The sequence below is a fragment of the Nannospalax galili genome, unplaced genomic scaffold (assembly GCF_000622305.1).
Source record: "Nannospalax galili isolate Female #2095 unplaced genomic scaffold, S.galili_v1.0 scaffold872, whole genome shotgun sequence".
NCBI lineage: Eukaryota > Metazoa > Chordata > Mammalia > Rodentia > Spalacidae > Nannospalax > Nannospalax galili.
Genome location: NW_008332654.1, coordinates 2,203,195 through 2,223,453, shown reverse-complemented (window position 1 = coordinate 2,223,453; position 20,259 = coordinate 2,203,195). Strand labels below are relative to the sequence as shown.

Genomic DNA, 20,259 nt, shown 5'->3' with positions numbered 1-20,259 from the left:
GAACACTACTGTATTTCATCAATGCTACTCTAAAGAAAGTTAGGCACCATCATACCATAGGTACATGAAGCACACATAATACTTTTGCTTTCACTTTGTATTGTGGATGAAAATTGTTCACAGCATTCCTACAAATGAAGGAACAGGGTCCAGTCCCCTTTTTACCCATGACTCAAAGCCCAGGACTGAAATCCAAAGTTCTTCTCAGTGAGATTTAGTCACCAGAGGAAGGGTATAGGCAGAGCACCAAGACAATTCTTCCAAAATTCATGCAGCTGCCTAGTGGTTTGAGGATAATTGAGATTCTTATTTGCCAAAAAAGCCAATCATCCACGTCTTAAAGCACTTTACTTTATTCTTTACGCCTTTTCCCATGACAGTGACTGCATAAAAAGAGGGGAACTATGCAAAGCTCCCAATCCATACCAGATTTTTATGTAATGTGCATTTTGAAAACATATGTTTGCAGTAATAAAAATGACCACCCCAGAATGAAAGGAATGAGAAGCCCTCAGGGTTTTATTGTCTGTCTAAATTAAACTATAGCTCATCAAGTAAAGCATGTCTTACAAGATGCCCCAGAAGAACATGGGGGGGTGCACAGAGGATCATTAAGACAAACATGAAGAAAACAATAGAAAACAGGCTGGTGACAAGTCATTCTAATGACTGTCATGTGGACCCACAGAGAGAAGTCACAAGCGAAACTGGCTCATAGGACAGGGTTGGACATAAGAATAGACACACACATTTGCATGCGATGTTTTAATAAAGTTCTAGGTATCCAAATCACACATTAAGTTTTCATTTCTACAAAAGAATCTAGTTGTCTCATGTTGTTGTCATATACTCTCTACCCAAGTTGATAAAAATTCCAACTAAGGATCATTACTTGCTTCTCAGAAAAACAAACATAATCTTATATCTGAACAGATGAACAAGCAAGCTCATCAGAACTGAGTGATGCACTTAATAAAACAGTTCCAATCATTCTGAGACTATAAAACCAGTTTTTATGATGACATAAAATGAAAATATTGATCTACATGAACAAATCATTATTTGAGATCTTTCAGATAATAAAAGTTACTTATCCTTGGGGCATGTGCTGCTACATATTATTTTAGTTAGATGTCAGGTTTATCTGAAGAACATTACAGATACTTCCACACATACAAAAACACATGTAAGTGTATAGTCATATGTTTTTATATGACTTGGCCATTTCTTTATAAGATTATCTGTTTTTTCAATGATGGATTCTCAACCTCTAGAGTGATATCTGGAATTAAACAGATAATCAACTAATGTTGTTGAGTGAATGGGTACCCCGTTCTAATATGGCAACAGAAACAATAAATCTCTAAACTGAATAAGAGCGAATCATGAATAAAATTCACTATAAGAGCAAAGGTTGAGACTCTTTGGTCAAAACTTAGGTTACAGCATATTACGATATACATATAGGTAGATGACAGATAGATAGATGATAGATAGATAGATAGATAGATGAGATAGATGAGATAGATGATAGATATATAGATAGATGATAGATAGATAAATAGATAGACAGATAGGTAGATAGATGATAGATATAGATAGATAGATAGATGATAGATAGATAGATTAGATAGATGATAGATAGATGATTGATAGATAGATAGATGATAGATAGATAGATAGATAGATAGATAGATAGATAGATAGATAGAGGGTGGGGTAGGCTGGGGAATGATAGATGATAGATAGATAGATAGATAGATAGATAGATAGATAGATAGATAGATAGATTATAGATAGGTGATAGATCTACCAATGTTTATTGGAGTTCTGTTTTGTGCAAGGCAATGAAATAAATATTAAAGCTACTACTGCAATGAATTACTAGTAATCCATCTTTGATACATTCAATGTGATTCAAATGATTACATAATTAAATAACTCAAATTGTATAAGAATGAAGGAAAATCAAAGGTAGAAAAACCTCATAGCATTTAATTCACCTAAAAAGCAAAAAGATAGATATTTCTTCCTGAGGGCACACTCGTTCAGTTGTTTTTAATTGCACAACTATGAATGGGGTTCTAGGGAAGGCCCTATATGGAGAAACACTTATGTAGAAAGAAAAATCCGTGTCTGCTGACAAACTTATGACACAAATATAAAGACTTCACATGCTTAGAAAATATTAACAAATGTTTAATCCCTAACTCCATTAACTAGAAATTCTTGCCACCCAAATATCTCTTTACCTAGCAATCTGGTTGTTTTAATAGTATAATGACAATGTTGATGCTTCTTCAATACTAATGATAGACTGGCTATAAAAGATCCACAAAGAACACCTGAATGTGTGCTTCTACGTCAAAGCAAACATGCAAACCCTGCAGTGTTATTTATTATTCCTGTGATAACTCTATACTAATGATCCTCCATAAATAAGGCTGCATTTCACTAAAGAAGCAACAGAGTGGTACTAAAGTCAGAAAGCTTGGCTAAATGTCAGCACATCACTTGGACAGTAGGTCTAAATTAATAACTTTATTTATGAGTCTTGATTATAAAGATATGATTTTGAGACAGTCATCAACCACAAAGCAAGGAATATTTTCATAAAAATAGTAACATTCATACATGCTTATTACATGTGCAAGATTTGCCCTGAAAATGCATTTGACATGATCTGTATACAGATATATGTCTATAACTATGGACCTTTTTTCTATATCTCTGTAAAACTGTCTTTTGAAATAAGCATCACCAATCAAAACATTTTACTCATGTGAATACTATAAAGTCCCAAGTGGAATACAATTTACTGAATAATCCATCTAGCCGAACACTGCTGTAGTAGGTGAAGTCTGCTTGGATCTATATAGTACTTCAGCATAAGTCTCAGAGCCAAAGTGAGTTGAACAACAACAAAAAAATAATCACAGAATTTCTGGCTTTCACTCAAATCTAGGTTCTTGTTCACAAATTCCTAGAGCCATCTTTCATCATTCCAAAACCGATGTTTATTCAAGTTTCCCTGTCCATAGGATTTGGATGTCCCCTATTCAACTCTGCATACATATCAGCACGTAATTAAAATTTTTAAGAGAAGCACTGATAAGCTTCTTATGCCTCCTTCTCTCAAAGTAGTGAGCACAAATGCCAAAAAGGAAAAAAAAATATCAAATATCAATCTCAAGTTACATTTTCATTAGTACAAACAAAGCCCCCAAAAGAAGGGGGAAAACAACATTCTATAAGCTTTTATGGGATTATATTTAAATTTTTGATCAGCAATTGTACCTCAGAGTGGGGATAAATCTATTTGTTCTTGCTTCACAAGATAAATTAAGTCTCAGACCAGAATGGGAAGCATGGTATGTCAAGCAGCTAAAGACAACATGGGTACACAGAATTCTCTTGGACCAAACATTCAGCCAAGCATACCGAGGCCCAGGTGGCACCCAGCCATCCCTTGTTTCGAAAAATAAGCTTAATTTGAATTACTTGAGCATTGGGTTTTGTGGTGATGCATTTTTCAGTGAATTTGGGGGTAGGGATGGAAAGAGCTTAGCCCAAGATGGTTGAGTTGCAAAAATATTTGCTCTCTGATTTAGAATTTGAAAGTAACCTTTGCCATAAATTTCCATGCCATTGTTCTACACCCACATCTTCTCTCCCCTGTAACCCTGACTGAATCATGTTGCAGATAAACATTCTGTTTCTCCTCCTTTCAACTTGTTCTGTCCATTTTTCAGGATGTATTGACATCCCTGAAAGCCACAGTAGAAACGTCACAATGTCTGCAGAGAAAATGAGGCCTTTTATAAACCACCGAAGTGTATTCTTGATTCAGAGTCCCAGAGGGCCTATGTCTTCAAAGTAGATTTGTTCTTCACATATAAACTTCATTTATACATATTTAATTGTGATCTCATTCTCTATAAAAGAAAATGCTTCCTTGGCTCTGATTTCCTTCTGACATTTTGATTCTGCTTTATTAACATTCTTGGTTCTTGCAGAAGAGCTTTGCTTGCATCTTGAGGTGTAGGTGCAAATGAAACTGTTTTCCATCTCTGAAACTCTCCATTTTTTAAGGAAGGAAATAAAAACTTCTAAGAAGGGTAGTTGGAGACATTGCCAAGTTTGCCTTTTGCTCTTGGGTTTAATGCACAGAACTGTGCATAATTGTTTAGAACAGCACTCACATAAAGTCATGCCAATGAAACTAGCATTGCCAAATTTCTTATAGGCTGCTACAGGCTGGGACACTGGCGCCGTCTCAAAGAAATCCACATGTGTTAATATGAATGGGGAATTGTTGTCATCTTTATTATGCCCTTTGGGGAAAACATCCTTTCTAGTAAAGAGATACTTCATCATCTCTCAATTTAAAAAAAAAACAGTCTTTTTTGTTCTAAAGAATTAAGTTTTTCCCGATTATCTGCTTGGGGAATCAACTAAAGTATGAGTCAAATACTTAACTCCGTAGGATGATGAGAGCCTGATGACTGAACTATTGAGCAGAACTCTGAGATAGGGTGACCCTGGAAACATCAGTAGTTCTGCTTCTTTTAAATATATTAGAAAATTGCTTATAATTTACTAAGTGGGGTTATAATTTCAGAGGAGATTTTGAGCTGAAGAAATGGAAAATTATAAATGAAGAATACAGAATTTCTTTCAAGTATCATGATGACCTCTCGTTAAAAACTATACATTTTCAGATCAACATGATTTTTTAATTGCAGAGACATATAGCTTTATTTTGTTGTTTCATTTTGTTTATCTAAGAGTCATCTCTAAGGAAAAATATTAGTACTAAGAAGTTTTAAGAATCTAGAATTTTTTAACATAATTATTCATTACTAATAAGACAGCAGCTTGCATTTAATGAACAGCAATGTTCCAGGTATCTTTCTTTTGAAAAATGAACACTTTCTAGTATAATTGCCATCAGTTTACAAAACAGGCAACTCAAAGGGAGGTTCCTCCTGTCTGGCACTGGGATCCTTGTTATACAGCCTTCAGATATACTCATGCACTCATGTTCAGATACTATATGTGTATTTTTCAGGGGAGGAGTTGAGTTAATACATTTCCCTCTATATTTTTAGGTCATCTAAGTTTGGAAGCCTCTCCATGAAGGCTAGCTCTCTAAAGGATCCTATGCAAGCTGCATAGGGAGAAAAATCTATCAACAGTGCAACCCAGCTCCAAAACCTAATAAGCACAATGACTGTCACAGCAAACTGTTCTATTGGTGCAGTAGTGGCACTGTTATCTGGGGGGTAATCAACAGCTGTGTATTGGACTTAAAGCCCTCTCAATGGGAGGAAACTCATGGGCAGCTCTGTAAATACAGCCAAATACACATGGCTGAAGAGGTAACAGATCCTAGAGAAAACCCCATCTCTGTCATCTCTAGACAAATGAAATTTCTTACTGTACCCTAAGTATGGATCCTTATATATTCAGACAAATATACCATATACAACTCATCAAAGAAGCTTCTTTTTGCAATTATTGGAAGCTATTAAGAGTTCCACAGCTGGTCACACACAGAAAATATATATCTGAGAGATTCCCATCCCTAAATGATACATCTACTGTGAAACATCTACACCTAAGGCTCATGCAACATAGTGGAACAGGGGGTGCAGAGAATACTAACATCCCTCAACTCTCACCAGTGAAGCTTCCTCATACAGCAGAGTGTGATGCACACAAAAGACTACAACTGGCTAAGTTTTACAGAATAAGAGACTGCAGAATTTGTGTACCTGGTTAGGACTCCTATACTAATCCTCACCCACCCACAGGCCAGGAACTATTGTGAATGAGGGACAGAAAGATTGTAAGAGCCAGGGTTGGTGCATGAACATAAGGAAACAGAGGCTTTCAGGCCACTGGGAACTTGCTCATATCAACTTGCAACAATGGTGATGGCATGCACAAGACCCATGCCAACTCAGAAAAAAGCCCAGCATAGAATGCGGGAAATGGGCAATAGGCCCCAATCCTAGCCTAGGAAATATTGGTAACTTATTACTGATGGGTGAGGGAGAGTAGATCTTCTTTAAGGGAGCAACTCTAGCTAGGCTGATTAGACTCCAGTGGATGAACTTGTACCAAAGGACACTGGGTACAAATGTTTGATTGTAAAGGACTTAACATATATGACAGAATAATGAAATCTAGTTGGGGGGGCTTGGGGAGAATGTGGATAGGAGAGAATTTTACATTTGATTAAGATCTATTCTATAAAATGCACAAAAACTCAATAAAATATTTTTAAAAGAAAGGGAGAATGACTTAAATGATGAAAAATGATTTATGATTGGCTCATTGTACAAGCTTCTAAAATAGTCTATGTACTAGTTTATATTCCAAGGCATACTAGTAATATGTTCTCTATCTCTCCACAGAAAAGATATGACAGTGGCAAAAATCCAGATGCTGGAAGCATAGTCAGAAAGTGAAAATTTTCAAAAATTTTCAATTTTCACTGACTTTCCTCTAAGTGATTTGATCTGATGGCGATGACCTTACAGTTTCAGTTTGCCATGTGCCTTGACACTGAGTTCAGACCTGCTCCCTCAGGTTCTATCTAACTGATCAGGGGCAAGTTCAAATTTACATTCTTATCACTTGAGTCTCTCAACTGGACCATAGCAAAACTCACTTTCAATTATCCAAGTAAAATTATTTATGAAAAAAGATTTAATTCCCAACCTAATAATAACTCACCACAACATTTTCTTTCTTTAAACAGGGCCTCACTATATACTCCAGGCTAGCTGGTTATTCGCTATGTAACTTAAGCTAGTCAAGAAATCATTGACTAGCCCAGGCTGATCCCAAACTCATGATAGTCCTGCCTCAGTCTTTCTAGGGGTAGGATTGCTGGCTGTACCACCATTCCTGTCTTGGATCATCACATATTTTGATACTGCAATTTTTAGCATCCATTGACACACCAGCCAAGGACAAAGCACTATTCGTTCCTGACAGCCTAACAGCACAGGTCTCTGTGACATGGAAAACTGAGAGGAAATTTCTAAACCGTTCATCAGAAAAAAGTATAGTAGCTTCCATTGAGTATTGTGAATTCAAAGTCTGCAATCTAAAAGGGGTAACTATTACTGCTTCAGTTTCAGTGAATTCTTTCAACAGATCTCTGGAAAGTCCCACAGTGTTTAGTCTAGAAGACCAAGATAAAGTAGCTCGCAATTTACCTCACTAGAAAACAAATGTGGGAGGCCAAAAGAAGCACTTCAATGGAGCAGGGCTGTACAACGAGAACAGGGAATCTAGCTGAAGGAGCAATGTCATTAGCAAATCAGAATGCCTTGCTGCTTCAATACACTCCTGAAAACAAAGATGACCATCGATGTACCTGGATATGACCAATTAGGCCCAAGTTCTAAGCTGTGATTTATTACACTGCATATGTGCAGGTTAATACATTGCTCCCAGGCAGGTCACAGCAGAATCTTCCCTGCTTTTCTTCTGCCCTGTAGACTTGGTGTCACCAAAGGTCTTAAGCCTCAACCAGTCATCTGACAGCTTACAGCTACTTTGGTCTGCTTTTGTTTGAGTTGGGGCATGGAATTATGTTGCTTCCAGGCCCAGTTCCAGTTTTCTTGTTTTGATTTTAAACTTTCTTGCAATGAATGAATCATTGAGCCAGATATTACCTAAGCAACACAGTTCAGAACTGGCTTGCAGCGCCATACCACCAATTACTGTTGTTATTACCTATGTTATCACTGAATCAGAGAAAAAGACATTTACACAATTGATACTATTTTTTTTTCAAATATCAAACTGGTAAATTTTTAAATTTTTAAAAATTTAGTAACCACGTGATTAGAAGAAGCATTTCATTACAAATTTAACATGTTCAGTAACACATTCCAGAGCAAGGATATATCTCTTTCAAAAATGGCTGCAAATTTTTAGGTTCACAGTTGAATTAATACAGTTGTACAATATTGAACTCAGTATAAACCCTATAAGACATAAAATTGAATGCTTTTTTACCCTTTAAAGAAGATCTTCATCTCATTTTAAAATATGCTAATTTTTTATAACTAAACTTACCAATGATATGACCAGAGTGAAATATTAATATATACAAATTTTGAAATTAAAATTGGGTAAAAATATTATACCATTGTGATCTGGGAATTCTCAAACTCTAAACAATCAGTAGGGCTAGGGAAATGGTTCAGACATTAAAGTGTTTGCCATGAAAATATGAAGACTGAAGTTCAGATCCCCAGAACCCTGTACATTCTGGGTAGGTAGAGTGGACTAACTGTAATTCTTTGCTTGAAAGACAGAAATAGGGATTGCCAGAGCAGGTTGGATATCTACACTAGCCATATCGGTGAGCTCTCTGTTCAGTGAGATACCCCGCCTCAATGAATAATACAGAGAGCAACTGAGGGAGACTGCCGACATCAGTCAGGAGCCTTCACACACATATGCATGCACATGTGCCTACACATATATGAACACACATATGCCTATTACATACATACACATAAGAAAAAGAAACAATGAGTAAGAGAAACAATGATACACAAATGAAGGGAGTTCTTGCAGGACCACAGATAATCAAGAAACACCAGAAATCATTTCAGAAACTAGAAATTAGATCAGTAAGTTATTTTACTACCACATATCTAGCTGTGATGCAGACAAAAAATTTAAGATTAAGGATAACCATATACTTGTTATAAAACAATGTTATTTTATATATAACAATGCATAAAGCTAAGTAAAATGAAGTTTTTTCCCCATCAAGTTCATTAACTGAATATTCTTTTTGTTACAAAGTTCCAATTGGATGCAAAGTCATAAGCATTCATAGCTTTTGGATCTTGTCTCCAAAGAAAGCAAGAACTATAGAATATTGTTATGAAAATGTTCAGGTGGCTTTTAATAGCTGATTTCTGCTACTGGAATGCAATTACCAACATTGACCACCCCTCTATTTTGACCCCTACTGGCGTTCACAATGCTGAAAGAATATGATAGAGTACACTATTGTTAGAGTGGGCCACAAGCCCAATAGATAAATTTCATTAGAACTTGGCAACAGATCTGACTCACAAAAATATCTAGCTACTTTTTCTCATCAGACCCCAAATTATGACATTTCAATTATTCATTATAAGGAAAGATTTCAAAAATCAGTAGCTAGTACTCATTAAATTAGTACGCTACTCTAAATCACATTTAAAACATCCTGCAAGATTTTATTTAAACCCAAGCTTCTATGGTATAGAAAAGTCTCAAAATTATAGCAAGCTAAATTATATTTTGTGAAATATACCCTCAAATTATATAAGCAAAGACACTTGGAAAACTCACATAAAAGAATCCAAGTGGTCCAGATATATACGGCATTTTTATTCCCAGGAGATACTTGACTTGTGAAGTCACGACATGGGTGGCAGCCCCTGTTGTCATCGCGCTGATCACGGGCTCTGTAAGCAGGAACGTGGCACTGCCCAGCTGAAGCACAAACATGACTACCTAAAAGGACAGAGGGGAGTCAGGAAAAGCATTCAGGGGACGTTCCCCAGGTTCCTAGAAATGTCAGACACATTTCCATTTTTGTTTTTATAGAGTTATAGACAAAGAGTGAGTTGAGGTAAATGGGTTTCTTAAATTCTGTATTTTCAGTATATTTTTGAGAGCATTACCAGGGTCTAAGACTTTCTGAATTATGCTAAATTAGTATGCATGGTTTAATTAAAATTAACGCAACATTTTTCTTTCTGAATGCTGACTTTTCTTTTTCTCCTTTCCTTCCCCTACTATGTTAGTCACCCTGTTTCTGTTTTGATTCCTACTGGAGTTCATAATACTGAAAGAATGCAGCAAAGTCTAGGAGAAGCAAGTCTAGGAGACGGCTTCCATTAGAAGGGGGAAGGATACACTAGAGTCACTTAATATGTGCATCTCTGTGGGAGAAAAATCAAATTTGTATTCATTTTTTAAAAATAAGAGAGAATATTATTCATTACTTATTACCCAACAAATCAAAAACTTCAAAGAAATGGAGAAGAGGAAGACATTTTTTTCTAGGCTTCTAAAAAAGTGGGAGAAAACTCTAAAATACCACTCTAAAAGGCTGGTATTAGTAAGAAGACATTGGGACTTATTTACATGTGGGGAAGACTGATAGAAATTGGGAAAAGGATATATTTTAAGGGGTAGTATTTTATAGAAATTCTAAAAATCATTTTCCTTATGACTGCTAAAGGGGTAGTATTTTATAGAAATCCTAAAATTCATTTTCCTTATGACACGTTTTCTTATGACTGCTAGCATCATCCTCCATCCCCAAACTATTTCATGACAAGACAAAAGCCATCAACCTTGAGCAGAAGCCACTTACTGAGCTATGCCTGGCACAGATGACAACAAGAATCAAAAGTCTCACCACTTCAATGATCAGAATTTCCTTTGTTAGAGAGGGAGTTTAAGAAGATGACTTTTGACTTGCAACTATGTAAACTAAGTCAAAAGATCTGTAAAAAGTAGTACTTCTTACTCTGAAAGTAACACTAAATTGTATTTGTGAGTGTCCTTGCCAGAAATGAGAAACCAGACCATGTGTTAATAATAGTATCTAGGTCAAGCCTTAAAATTCTTGTTGGACAATAAAATTATTAAAGAAACTAGAGGGAAGAATAGCAATGAAACTTCCTGCTATCAAGAAGTTAGCAATGAGAATTAAAAGTTCAAACTGCTATCTGGTACCACCTGAACATAAGTTGCAAAATATATGGCATCTTTGTTTTGATCACATTGCAATACATGTTCGGGCATCAGCAATAATGCTCCCATGTTAAAGTGGAGTTTCCTGAAATGAATCTGAAAACTTAGGTCATGATCCTGTTGCTACCACATCCTAGATTTGTGGCTTTAGAAAACCAACTGCTGCATCACTCTCTGAGCTGCATCATCATTCATAAATTATTAATGGTATGTCCTGTTCATGTTTTAGAGTTGTGCGAAGGTACAAGTGAAGTGATACAAGAAAGGTTTGGAAACCTGTAAAACAACAAAATAAATGGTGGAAAAAAATGCCATAACAACACAGTATGGAAAACCAGCCATCAGTTTTGAAAATGCAGACATGGCCACACTACATTTTCCAACTTTGGAAACCTTGAAACAATGTCAGTGCAGAAAGAAATATATTGGAATTGTTTTCAGTTTATCATCCATCTTTTATTTAAAATGTCATAAAGAGAAGAATGAAGATTATTAGTTTAGAATCAGAAAGCTTCCATTGTCAACACAGAAGCTAAGGCTATCAAGTCTGTGAGTGCCATATTTGTTTCAGAAGCCTATGTCACTTTGGCAAAGTAGAAATAAAGTCCTGATAGAAGCATTAAGCAATCAAACTTAAGGACACAAAAGGAACACAGGGATCTTTGTGGTCTCTCTTGACACAGTCTGTTGGTTTTCATTCTGAAAACATGATCAATTAAGAAAAACATTGAAATAAAGATTCCCACGTATCTCTCTACTGTACAATAATTCTAATTTATGGTATTAACTATTACAGGTCATGGGGTTGCAATTAGCAAATTATTAGGGTACAAAGAATACCAGCATTGGGTTCATCTTAGCTAAATGAACCATACACATAAAAAGTTCTTATCTTCAAAACTGTGGAAGCTATTTTCATAAATAAAATGTTATGCATACAAGGAATGTTGTGAAGTTCTTACCTGTATAACAAGGGTGTTATCAACATCATTTTGAGAAACTAATTCTTGGTGGGGTTGGATAGACTATCACCATTTCAAATTCTGGTTTTTATTTATTTCCTAAACGACAGGGTCTATTCAGATGGATTAGTGAGTTGTCATGCCTGAGAAATCTAAAGTGGTCACTAACCAAAACTAGTTAAACCATGATCTCCTAGCTACAGTTCTGTCATTGCAACAACCTAAAACTTAGAAACAGAAAGGCAAACTATATGATATAAGAAGTCAACTATTTCAAGTGCTAAAAATATGTAAATCTCTCTTGCAATAAAAATGAAAAAAATGGAATATCCTCTCTTAAAACAACAAAAACTCAAAATATGTTATAACATGCCATTTGCCCACAGTTTTACACTTTAACAAAATTCCCCAAGTAAGGGACAAGTTCTTAAAATGAAGAGTTCTTGAGTGAAAGGTCAACAAGTTACTTAAGAACTCATTTCTGACACAGACCATTGGACTTGTGGAGAATGATTGCAAACGTGGGGAGAACTTGATTTCTTGTGGATCAGAACATTCTCCATAACCCAAAACAATGCCAGATATTTTTGAGGAGGATGAAGAGGATGAGGACGAGGATAAAGAAGAGGAGGAGGAGGAGGAGGATGACGACGAGGACGAGGAAGAGGAGGAGGACGAGGAGGATGAGGACGAGGACAAGGACAAGGACAGGGTGAGGACAAAGAGAAAAAGAAGGAGTGGAATGGGTAAGAAGAGGAAGAGGGGAAGGAGAGTATTAAAGGTCTCCCTTTTCCCATCAAATTTCCACAGTTTGTTCATATAGGAACTAAGAATTTGGCACACAGAGGCTGATATATACAACTTGAAAGCAGCAAATAGTGGAGCAGCACCGTTTTGAAAAGGAAGACCACAGACCAACCCATGTTTATCTTCAAACTTGCATATGTGAAATGGGGGTCCTCACAAATATTTTGCTTGGGGACTCAGCATTAAAATTTTTATATTCATATTAAGGATTTTTTTTAACTTTTACAAAAACTTTATTGAGAATTTCATACATGCATATAAGGTGTTTTGATCAAATCCATGCCCACTCCCTCCCCTCCAACATTCTCCCCTCTGAAGAGGTAACCCTAAAATCTTTTAAGGGTTAGATACAAGCTCCCAAATACTTGTGACATTTTTGGCCTTTGGAACAGAGTATGTTGTTAACAGGACCAAGGACAATTTGACTTTGAGCCAAGAAACTTGCTACATTTCTTTGGGGTCTTTTTACCCTAACTACCTAGACAATTCCTATCTCCTATTCTTATCACACCATCCTCTGAGGGGGTTACCCAAATTGCCAATAGGGAATAGGGATGCAGACCATTCTGGCTTCTTCCATGCTGAACAGGGACGCAGGGTGAGGCAATTGGAGTACCCCTTCAGTGAATCTATCTAAAAGACTCCAAAATTGCATAACTCATGTCTCTATGGGGAAAAGAAAGTCCTTGCATCATGAATAGGGGATGTGAAGGAGAAGTAAAGGCAAGAGTAACTAGCATTACAAGTTCTAGACAGGGAACTAGAAAAAAGTCAGAGCAGGGCAATTTTCAAATGTTTTTAAGAGCATATCATAATAAACAGCCATATCAGCTCCTTTTACTAACAATGTGAATGGTAATTATTGTATTCTGGTTAATCAACTTCCCTAAATGGCCATGCAACATTTAATGAGAAAATAAATTTCATGCAGTATCGTCCAGCTGTTCGTAGCAATACTGATGCTCCAGGGTAGTACTGCAATCCTCTGACATATATGATCAAGGTTTGATGTACTGTATTAATTGATAATACTTGTATAAGCACCATGTGTTCTACATGAATTAAATGCATCTTAGCTATCACTCCATTTTTTTCAACTGATGTTCAAATATTTTTGAAAGCATGTATAAGAAACAACTATTCAAATGGATGTGATACAGTACATATTTCAGGTGATGTCTCTTTGTTAGCGATCTTTTTCACTATATCAAATCATTTATTCATCCGTTCAATGGGTATCCATAGAATACCTATTAGGATGCTGAAATAACATTGTTGTCTATTATAGCAAAAGACAGAGGGGCATATCTTAAAATAGAATAAAGAAAGGTGACACAAAGAAACTAGTAGAGAAGAATATTAATTAGGACCATACAAAGACTAATACAGACATTTGGAAAGTTTGAAAGGCTCTGAGGGTGGGACCTGAAAGGCTAATTAGTGCTGTGGTGTTTGTTGGATAACATATACAGGTTGGGAGAGAAAGCAGATTGCTTATGACAAAACAATTAAGCACTGCACAGGGATGGCAAAAAATGCTCTGTATTACCAGAGGATTTGAAAGAGGAAAATCAAATTGATATTTATGGAGCTATGTGTTGCAAAATTCAACACCCAAACCCTCCTTCATTCTATTAAATTTAAAAAGTGATGATCAAAGACAGAGTATGCAAAGATATGGAGAAATCTTGAATTTACATTGTAAGCAAAAGTAGATAGTATGACAAGGCTAACTACTTCATGATTCCCTTTGCATGAAATTACTTAAAATGTAAGACTACAGATACAATATGTATATCACTTGTTTCCAACAGCTCAAAAATAAAGGAATGTGGGAGGAATGAAACACAGGCTCTGTCAGACAGTGAAAGCATTCACATTTTGCTGTAATGACTGATATGTAGACACTGTGTGTTATCAAACCTTCTCAGCATAAGAGTGAAGCCCAATGTGCAAAAATTCAAATTATTTTGGAAGAAACTTCAACTGGCCTGGAATAGCCAAAACAATCTTAAAAAAGAACAAAGGTGAAAAATTTGTACTTCCTGATTTAAAAGCTTACTATAAACCTGCAATAATCAAAATAAAATGGAACTGACATTAAAATAAGCATACAAGACAGGTGTAGTGGTACACACCTTTGGTCCCAGCACTCAGGAGGCAGAAGCAGTCAGATCTCTGTGAAATGGAGGCCAGCCTGGTCTACACAATGGGTTGGGGCTACAGAGAGAACTCAAAATATAAATAAATAAATAATAAATAAATAAATACTAACTGAATTGAATAGAGAATCCAGAAATAAATCCTTGCATATATATATAATCAAGTAATTTTTATAAGTTCAAATTCGTTTAATGGAGGAAAAGTGAGCCCTTTCAACAAATTTTGTAAGAAAAGCTATATCCATAGGCAAATAATGCAGTTGAATCATTGGGTTCTCACTTTCAGAGCAGGAAGTTATCAAAAAGTCTAAAATTATGACTATGGTGGTAAAATAAAGTTGGAAATATCAACACGAACTTTTGTATAGCTCAATAAAAATACAAATACGTACACATAGATGTTTGTATACACATGGGTTATACATGCCTTTCCTTACTGTTAGAAAAAACAAAAACATCTCAGTAGCAACAAATACCTCTCACACCTACATCTCTAAAACCCTCATTAATAAAAGAAGCCAGAGCTCCATAGAGAAATCTCTGATCCTAGAACTGGGATGGGATGCACATATTACTAACCTGTTAGACAACTAGATAAATGTATCAAAGGACCACAGGTATCAATGAAAGAATTCCCAATATCCAAAGCTGGAACAAATAAAATTGCATTGGATTATAAAATATTCAAATCCATATTGATACAGATGATTAACCAAGAACATGGGGAAGAATATGCCACTATCTTCTGTAGAATTCCAAACATTTATACACATTGTCCCCACTCTCCGACTCCAGATTCAATATAACGTCCACTCCTCAAAAGCAGGCTATGTGGCAAGTAAGACAGCTTAGTCAGTAAAGTACTTGTTACCAAAGCATGAAGATCTGAGTTCAGATCCCTAGCACCCATGTAAAAATCTGGTAGGGTGGTGCATGCCTGTAATCCAAGCTCTGGGAAAGCAAGACAGGCTGATCTTTAAGAGTTCACTGGCCTAAACAGTCTAGACAAACTGATGATCTCCACGTTGAATAAGAGACCTTGTCTCAAAAGATAAGGAGAGTGATTGAAGATATCCAGAGTCAAACTCTGGCCTCCACACACACACAGGCAAAGGTGAACATATCTCCATGCACCCTCACAAACACATACTACACACACACACACACACACACACACACACACTTTTTAATTTTTAATAATTGATTGTGCTATACACCTTGACTTATTTCCAAAGAAAGTAGTGTGGAAAGGTGATTAAATGGAATGGAATTGATTGAGGAAACCTAACAAGCATTGCCTCAACCAGAAGATCAAACTAATATTAATGATGATGTCTTATTGGCAGTCCACAGTAAGACAAGAATGTCTCTTCAAGCTTTTGTTATCTCTCCTTAAAATCCAGTCAACTCATGAGATAAGCACAGCCATTTTCCCAGTTGAGGAACATTCTACAGAGTACTTCAATGGGAATCAAACTATTACAATAACCAAAAACAAGTGTCAAAACTTCCCAGCCAAGAAAAAACTAAAATGGGGCAATTAAATATAATATAGTATCCTAGATGACAGATGAGATCCTGTAGGAGGAAGTGCTGACAGGCCTGGTAAACATGCTATGGCACATGCACAACAGTTACTTCCCCTTAAGCCAACCTGAAATCTGCCTGACTGGGGAGAAACAGCTGATGCAAGAACAGCTGACAGAGAGACCACTGAGAAAGACACAGTGCAGCAAGGAGCAGCCGAGGGGCCAATGGGACACTGGGAGGGGGTATATGGTCATGCCCAATATCCGCAATAAACGAGTCTGTTGCCTGACTCCCGGAGTCTGTGCCGTTGACTCTGTGCCTTCTTACCCCCACCCCCAAGGGGCTCGGGAGCAGGCGACATCTGGCCCCCAACGTGGGGCTTTCTCGAACAGGAGAAGTCCCACCCACTCCCCTTTTTCTTCGCAGCACAGTTCAGTGCCCCCATTGGTGTACTTTGTGTACATTGGCCCCTTTGTGTTTTGTGTTCTTTGCTCTCTCAAGAGGTAAGCATGGGGGTCTCTCTTTCTCTTTATGTTCATTTGTCTTAGTGTTAGGAGGGAACATTCTTTTGGTTTTGGTTCGCCAGGCACCTCCACAAAAAGGCTGACCCCCGTAAGGGGCGGAACCCAGGATTGCCCCCCCCCTCCCGTGGCAGCTCCCAGACTGGAGACAACGTGTGGCCTTATGGCTGTGGCCTAACGAACCACAGAAGTCCCCCACTAAGCACAAGACATCTGGGTCCGAGACACATTCTCTTTGTCTTAGAATTAACATGAGTAATCTGCCCCCCAGCTGTAGGGAACCCCAAATCAGGACATTAAAATCCCTCCTTGTCACCCGAGGTTTTAAAGTTAAAACCAATGACGTAGATGCTTTCTGGAACAAGGCTGCCATCCTCGTACCATGGGTCACCCCCAAGAACATGTAGGACCCTGACCTCTGGATGCCTGCTCTTTTCCTTGCTGTGATTTTCATATAATATAGTTTGATAGTATTTATATCTGCTCCCCATCCCCCATCTGTTTTAATGGATGGGTGGATAGATGATAGATGATAGATAGATAGGTAGATAGATAGATAGATAATAGATAGATAGATAGATAGATAGATAGATGATAGGTAGATAGATAGATAGATAGATGTAGATAGATGATAGATAGATGATAGATAGATAGATAGAGGTAGATAGATAGATAGATGTATATAGATGAGGTAGATAGATGATAGATGATAGGTAGATAGATAGATGATAGGTAGATAGATAGATAGATGATAGATAGATAGATAGATGAGGTAGATAGATGATAGATGATTGATAGATAGATAGATAGATGATAGATAGGTAGGTAGATAGATAGATGATAGATGGGTAGGTAGATAGATAGATAGATGATAGATAGGTAGATAGATAGATAGATAGAGGTAGATAGATGATAGAGAGGTGATAATAGATGATAGATAGATAGATGATAGCTGAGGTAGATAGATGATAGATAGATAGATAGATAGATAGATAGATAATAAATGATAAATAGATAGATAGATAGATGATTGATAGATAGATAGATAGATAGATAGATAGATAGATAGATAGATAGATGATAGATAGCTATAGACAGACAATAGATAGGTAGGTAGGTAGCTAGACAGACAGACAGATGATAGAATAAAGTTTACAGAGTCCAATTTGTATCTTTACATGTCCTTCAGTGTGGGTCCATCCTCTAGAGCCTGCTTAGCTTACCAAGAGTCCCATGTTTGAAAGAGACTGTCTCTGCTCCTCACAGCAATCATCTGTTGCCACAATTTCCTTAGGTGGGGTAGGAGCTATTTACCCACTTATTAATGTCTATGCTGGGATTTTGTCTGGTTTGGGCTTTCTGGTTCTTTGTACATTGGCTCGTTGTGGATTTCTGTGTTAATTACCATCTGTTGCATAAGAAAATGTCTCTGGTGAGAGTTGAGAGATGTATTAATCTGTGTATAAAAATAAGTTATTAAAAGTTTAATATAATTATTTAGTAGAAAACTAGTATTAGGGAACTGTAGAGATGACTCATTGGCTAAGAGTGAGTTCCCAGCACCCACATGGATGTTAACAATTATCAGTAACTCCAGTTTGAGGGGCTCTGACACCCTCTTCTGTCCTCTGCAGGTATTGCATGACACATGAGCGCCTACCTACATGCAGGCAATACACTCATAACACATAAGATAATTTTTTAAAAAATAAAGAAAACTAGTATTGGATTGTACCCTGTAGTCCTGGGACATGTTTAGCCTTAGGTTCCTAAGCCTGATATCAATGTCAGGTATGGGCTCCAACCTAGGAAGCAGACCTTAAATCCAAGTAGTGGTTGGTTACTCCCATAATATTTATGCCACTACAAAACTGGTGGGCATATCTTGTCAGGTCAGCTGTTATTGTAGTTAATAGGACTCACAGCTGGGTAAGGTTGATGGTTATTTTTCCCTTCCAGTAGAGATGGGGCTCTGACATCAGTACCAGCTTGATTTCTCCTTATTTGTTCTACAGCTAATTTATGTAGTGTCTTCATCAATAGGGTCTATGATCCAGTTCTGGTGGGTATGGGTTCATCACTTTCGACAAGTGTTACCATACTAGTAAGTTAACAACAGAAGAAACTGAGTTGAGCATAGGGCACCATTGTGTACTATCTTTTAACTTTTCAAAAAAATTAAACCACCCTAAAATAAAAGTTATTTTAAATATTTTTATGTGTATATCAATGATATCAATGTCAGGGATGAGCTCCATCCTATGTGTGTCGATGCCTGCAGAGGCCATAAGAAGGGATGATATCCACTGGAATTGGGTTTTCAGGTGGTTGTGGGCCACCATATGGATACTGGGTTCTGAACCGAAGTCCTGTGGAAGAGTAACAAGTATTCTGAAACTCAGAGCCATTACACCAGCTTCTACTCTAAAAAAGGAAGAAAATTCTTACAGAATCTGCAAGTAAATCTCCATTTCTCACCAGTGTGTGCAGCAGGCTTTAGGAAGTCCTGAATCTTGGCACATGGGCTTGGGATAAGAAGAACTAAGAGCAACACCAGACAGCTAGAGGTCAGAGGTATGACATATACACAAGTAATCAAACCCAGAAAAAGACTTTAACTACTGCCTGTGCTCCTGTGAGTAACCCTAACTAAACTCACTGGGTTATTTTTTCCTTCCAGTAGAGATGTGGCTCTGACGTCAGTACCAGCTTGATCTCTCCTTATTTGTTCTACAGCTAATGTATGTAGTGTCTTCATCAATAGGGTCTATGATCCAGTTCTGGTGGGTATGGGCTCTCTCTCTCTCTCTCTCTCTCTCTCTCTCTCTCTCTCTCTCAACAATGACTTGAAAGTAGAAGGAAGTTGGGAAGAAGGGGACCTGTAGAAGGAGAAGGACTATAAAGAGTCATGCGAGAGTATGATCAAAACATATCTGATGTATATGAAAATGTCCTAATGGAACCTGTGATAATGTGTAACTGATATACACTAACAAAGGCCTTAAAAATTGAAAATATGCACCGGGATTCCAGAGAAAGAAGGGGGTGCTGCAGGAGAGGTTTAAATTTTCTCTTGACACTGAAGGAGGAATCCAAGACAAAGACATTATTAATAAGCATTCCGGAGAGTGGAGAGTATGGATGTAAAGCAGCTCAGCGTGGGTCATGTTCAGAGGATAGTGCTGCTAGTTAAAAGAAGCAAAACTAGCCAAGAGGGAACAATATAAAATAAAGCAAGAAATTTTGAAGTCAGAACATGGAGCACTGTTAAAGCAGTAAAAAGGGGAGTTTTATGGAACAAGTGATATCACTCTTCCACACATTTATTAAACACCTAATTTTGTCAAAACTTATGAAGGTCTAGCTCATACATCAGAACCATGCTTTGGTAAGAATAAATGTAATGATAGGATGTGGGTCAAATGGCCATTTAAAAGGTGAGCATGAGAGGGTGACTGAGCAGAAGGATACAGTCCCTAAATG

At 37.1% G+C, this 20,259-nt stretch overlaps 1 protein-coding gene across 1 annotated transcript in view; it reads right to left on the bottom strand.

Annotated features, from left to right (window-relative positions):
- The window catches only part of Slc26a7 (solute carrier family 26 member 7), a 151,189-nt gene that overhangs the window by 75,274 nt on the left and 55,656 nt on the right, over nucleotides 1–20,259 (bottom strand). The window contains exon 5 of the mRNA XM_008827626.2: nucleotides 9,379–9,543. Coding sequence (XP_008825848.1) covers nucleotides 9,379–9,543 — 165 coding nt within the window. The remainder of the gene's footprint in view (nucleotides 1–9,378; nucleotides 9,544–20,259) is intronic.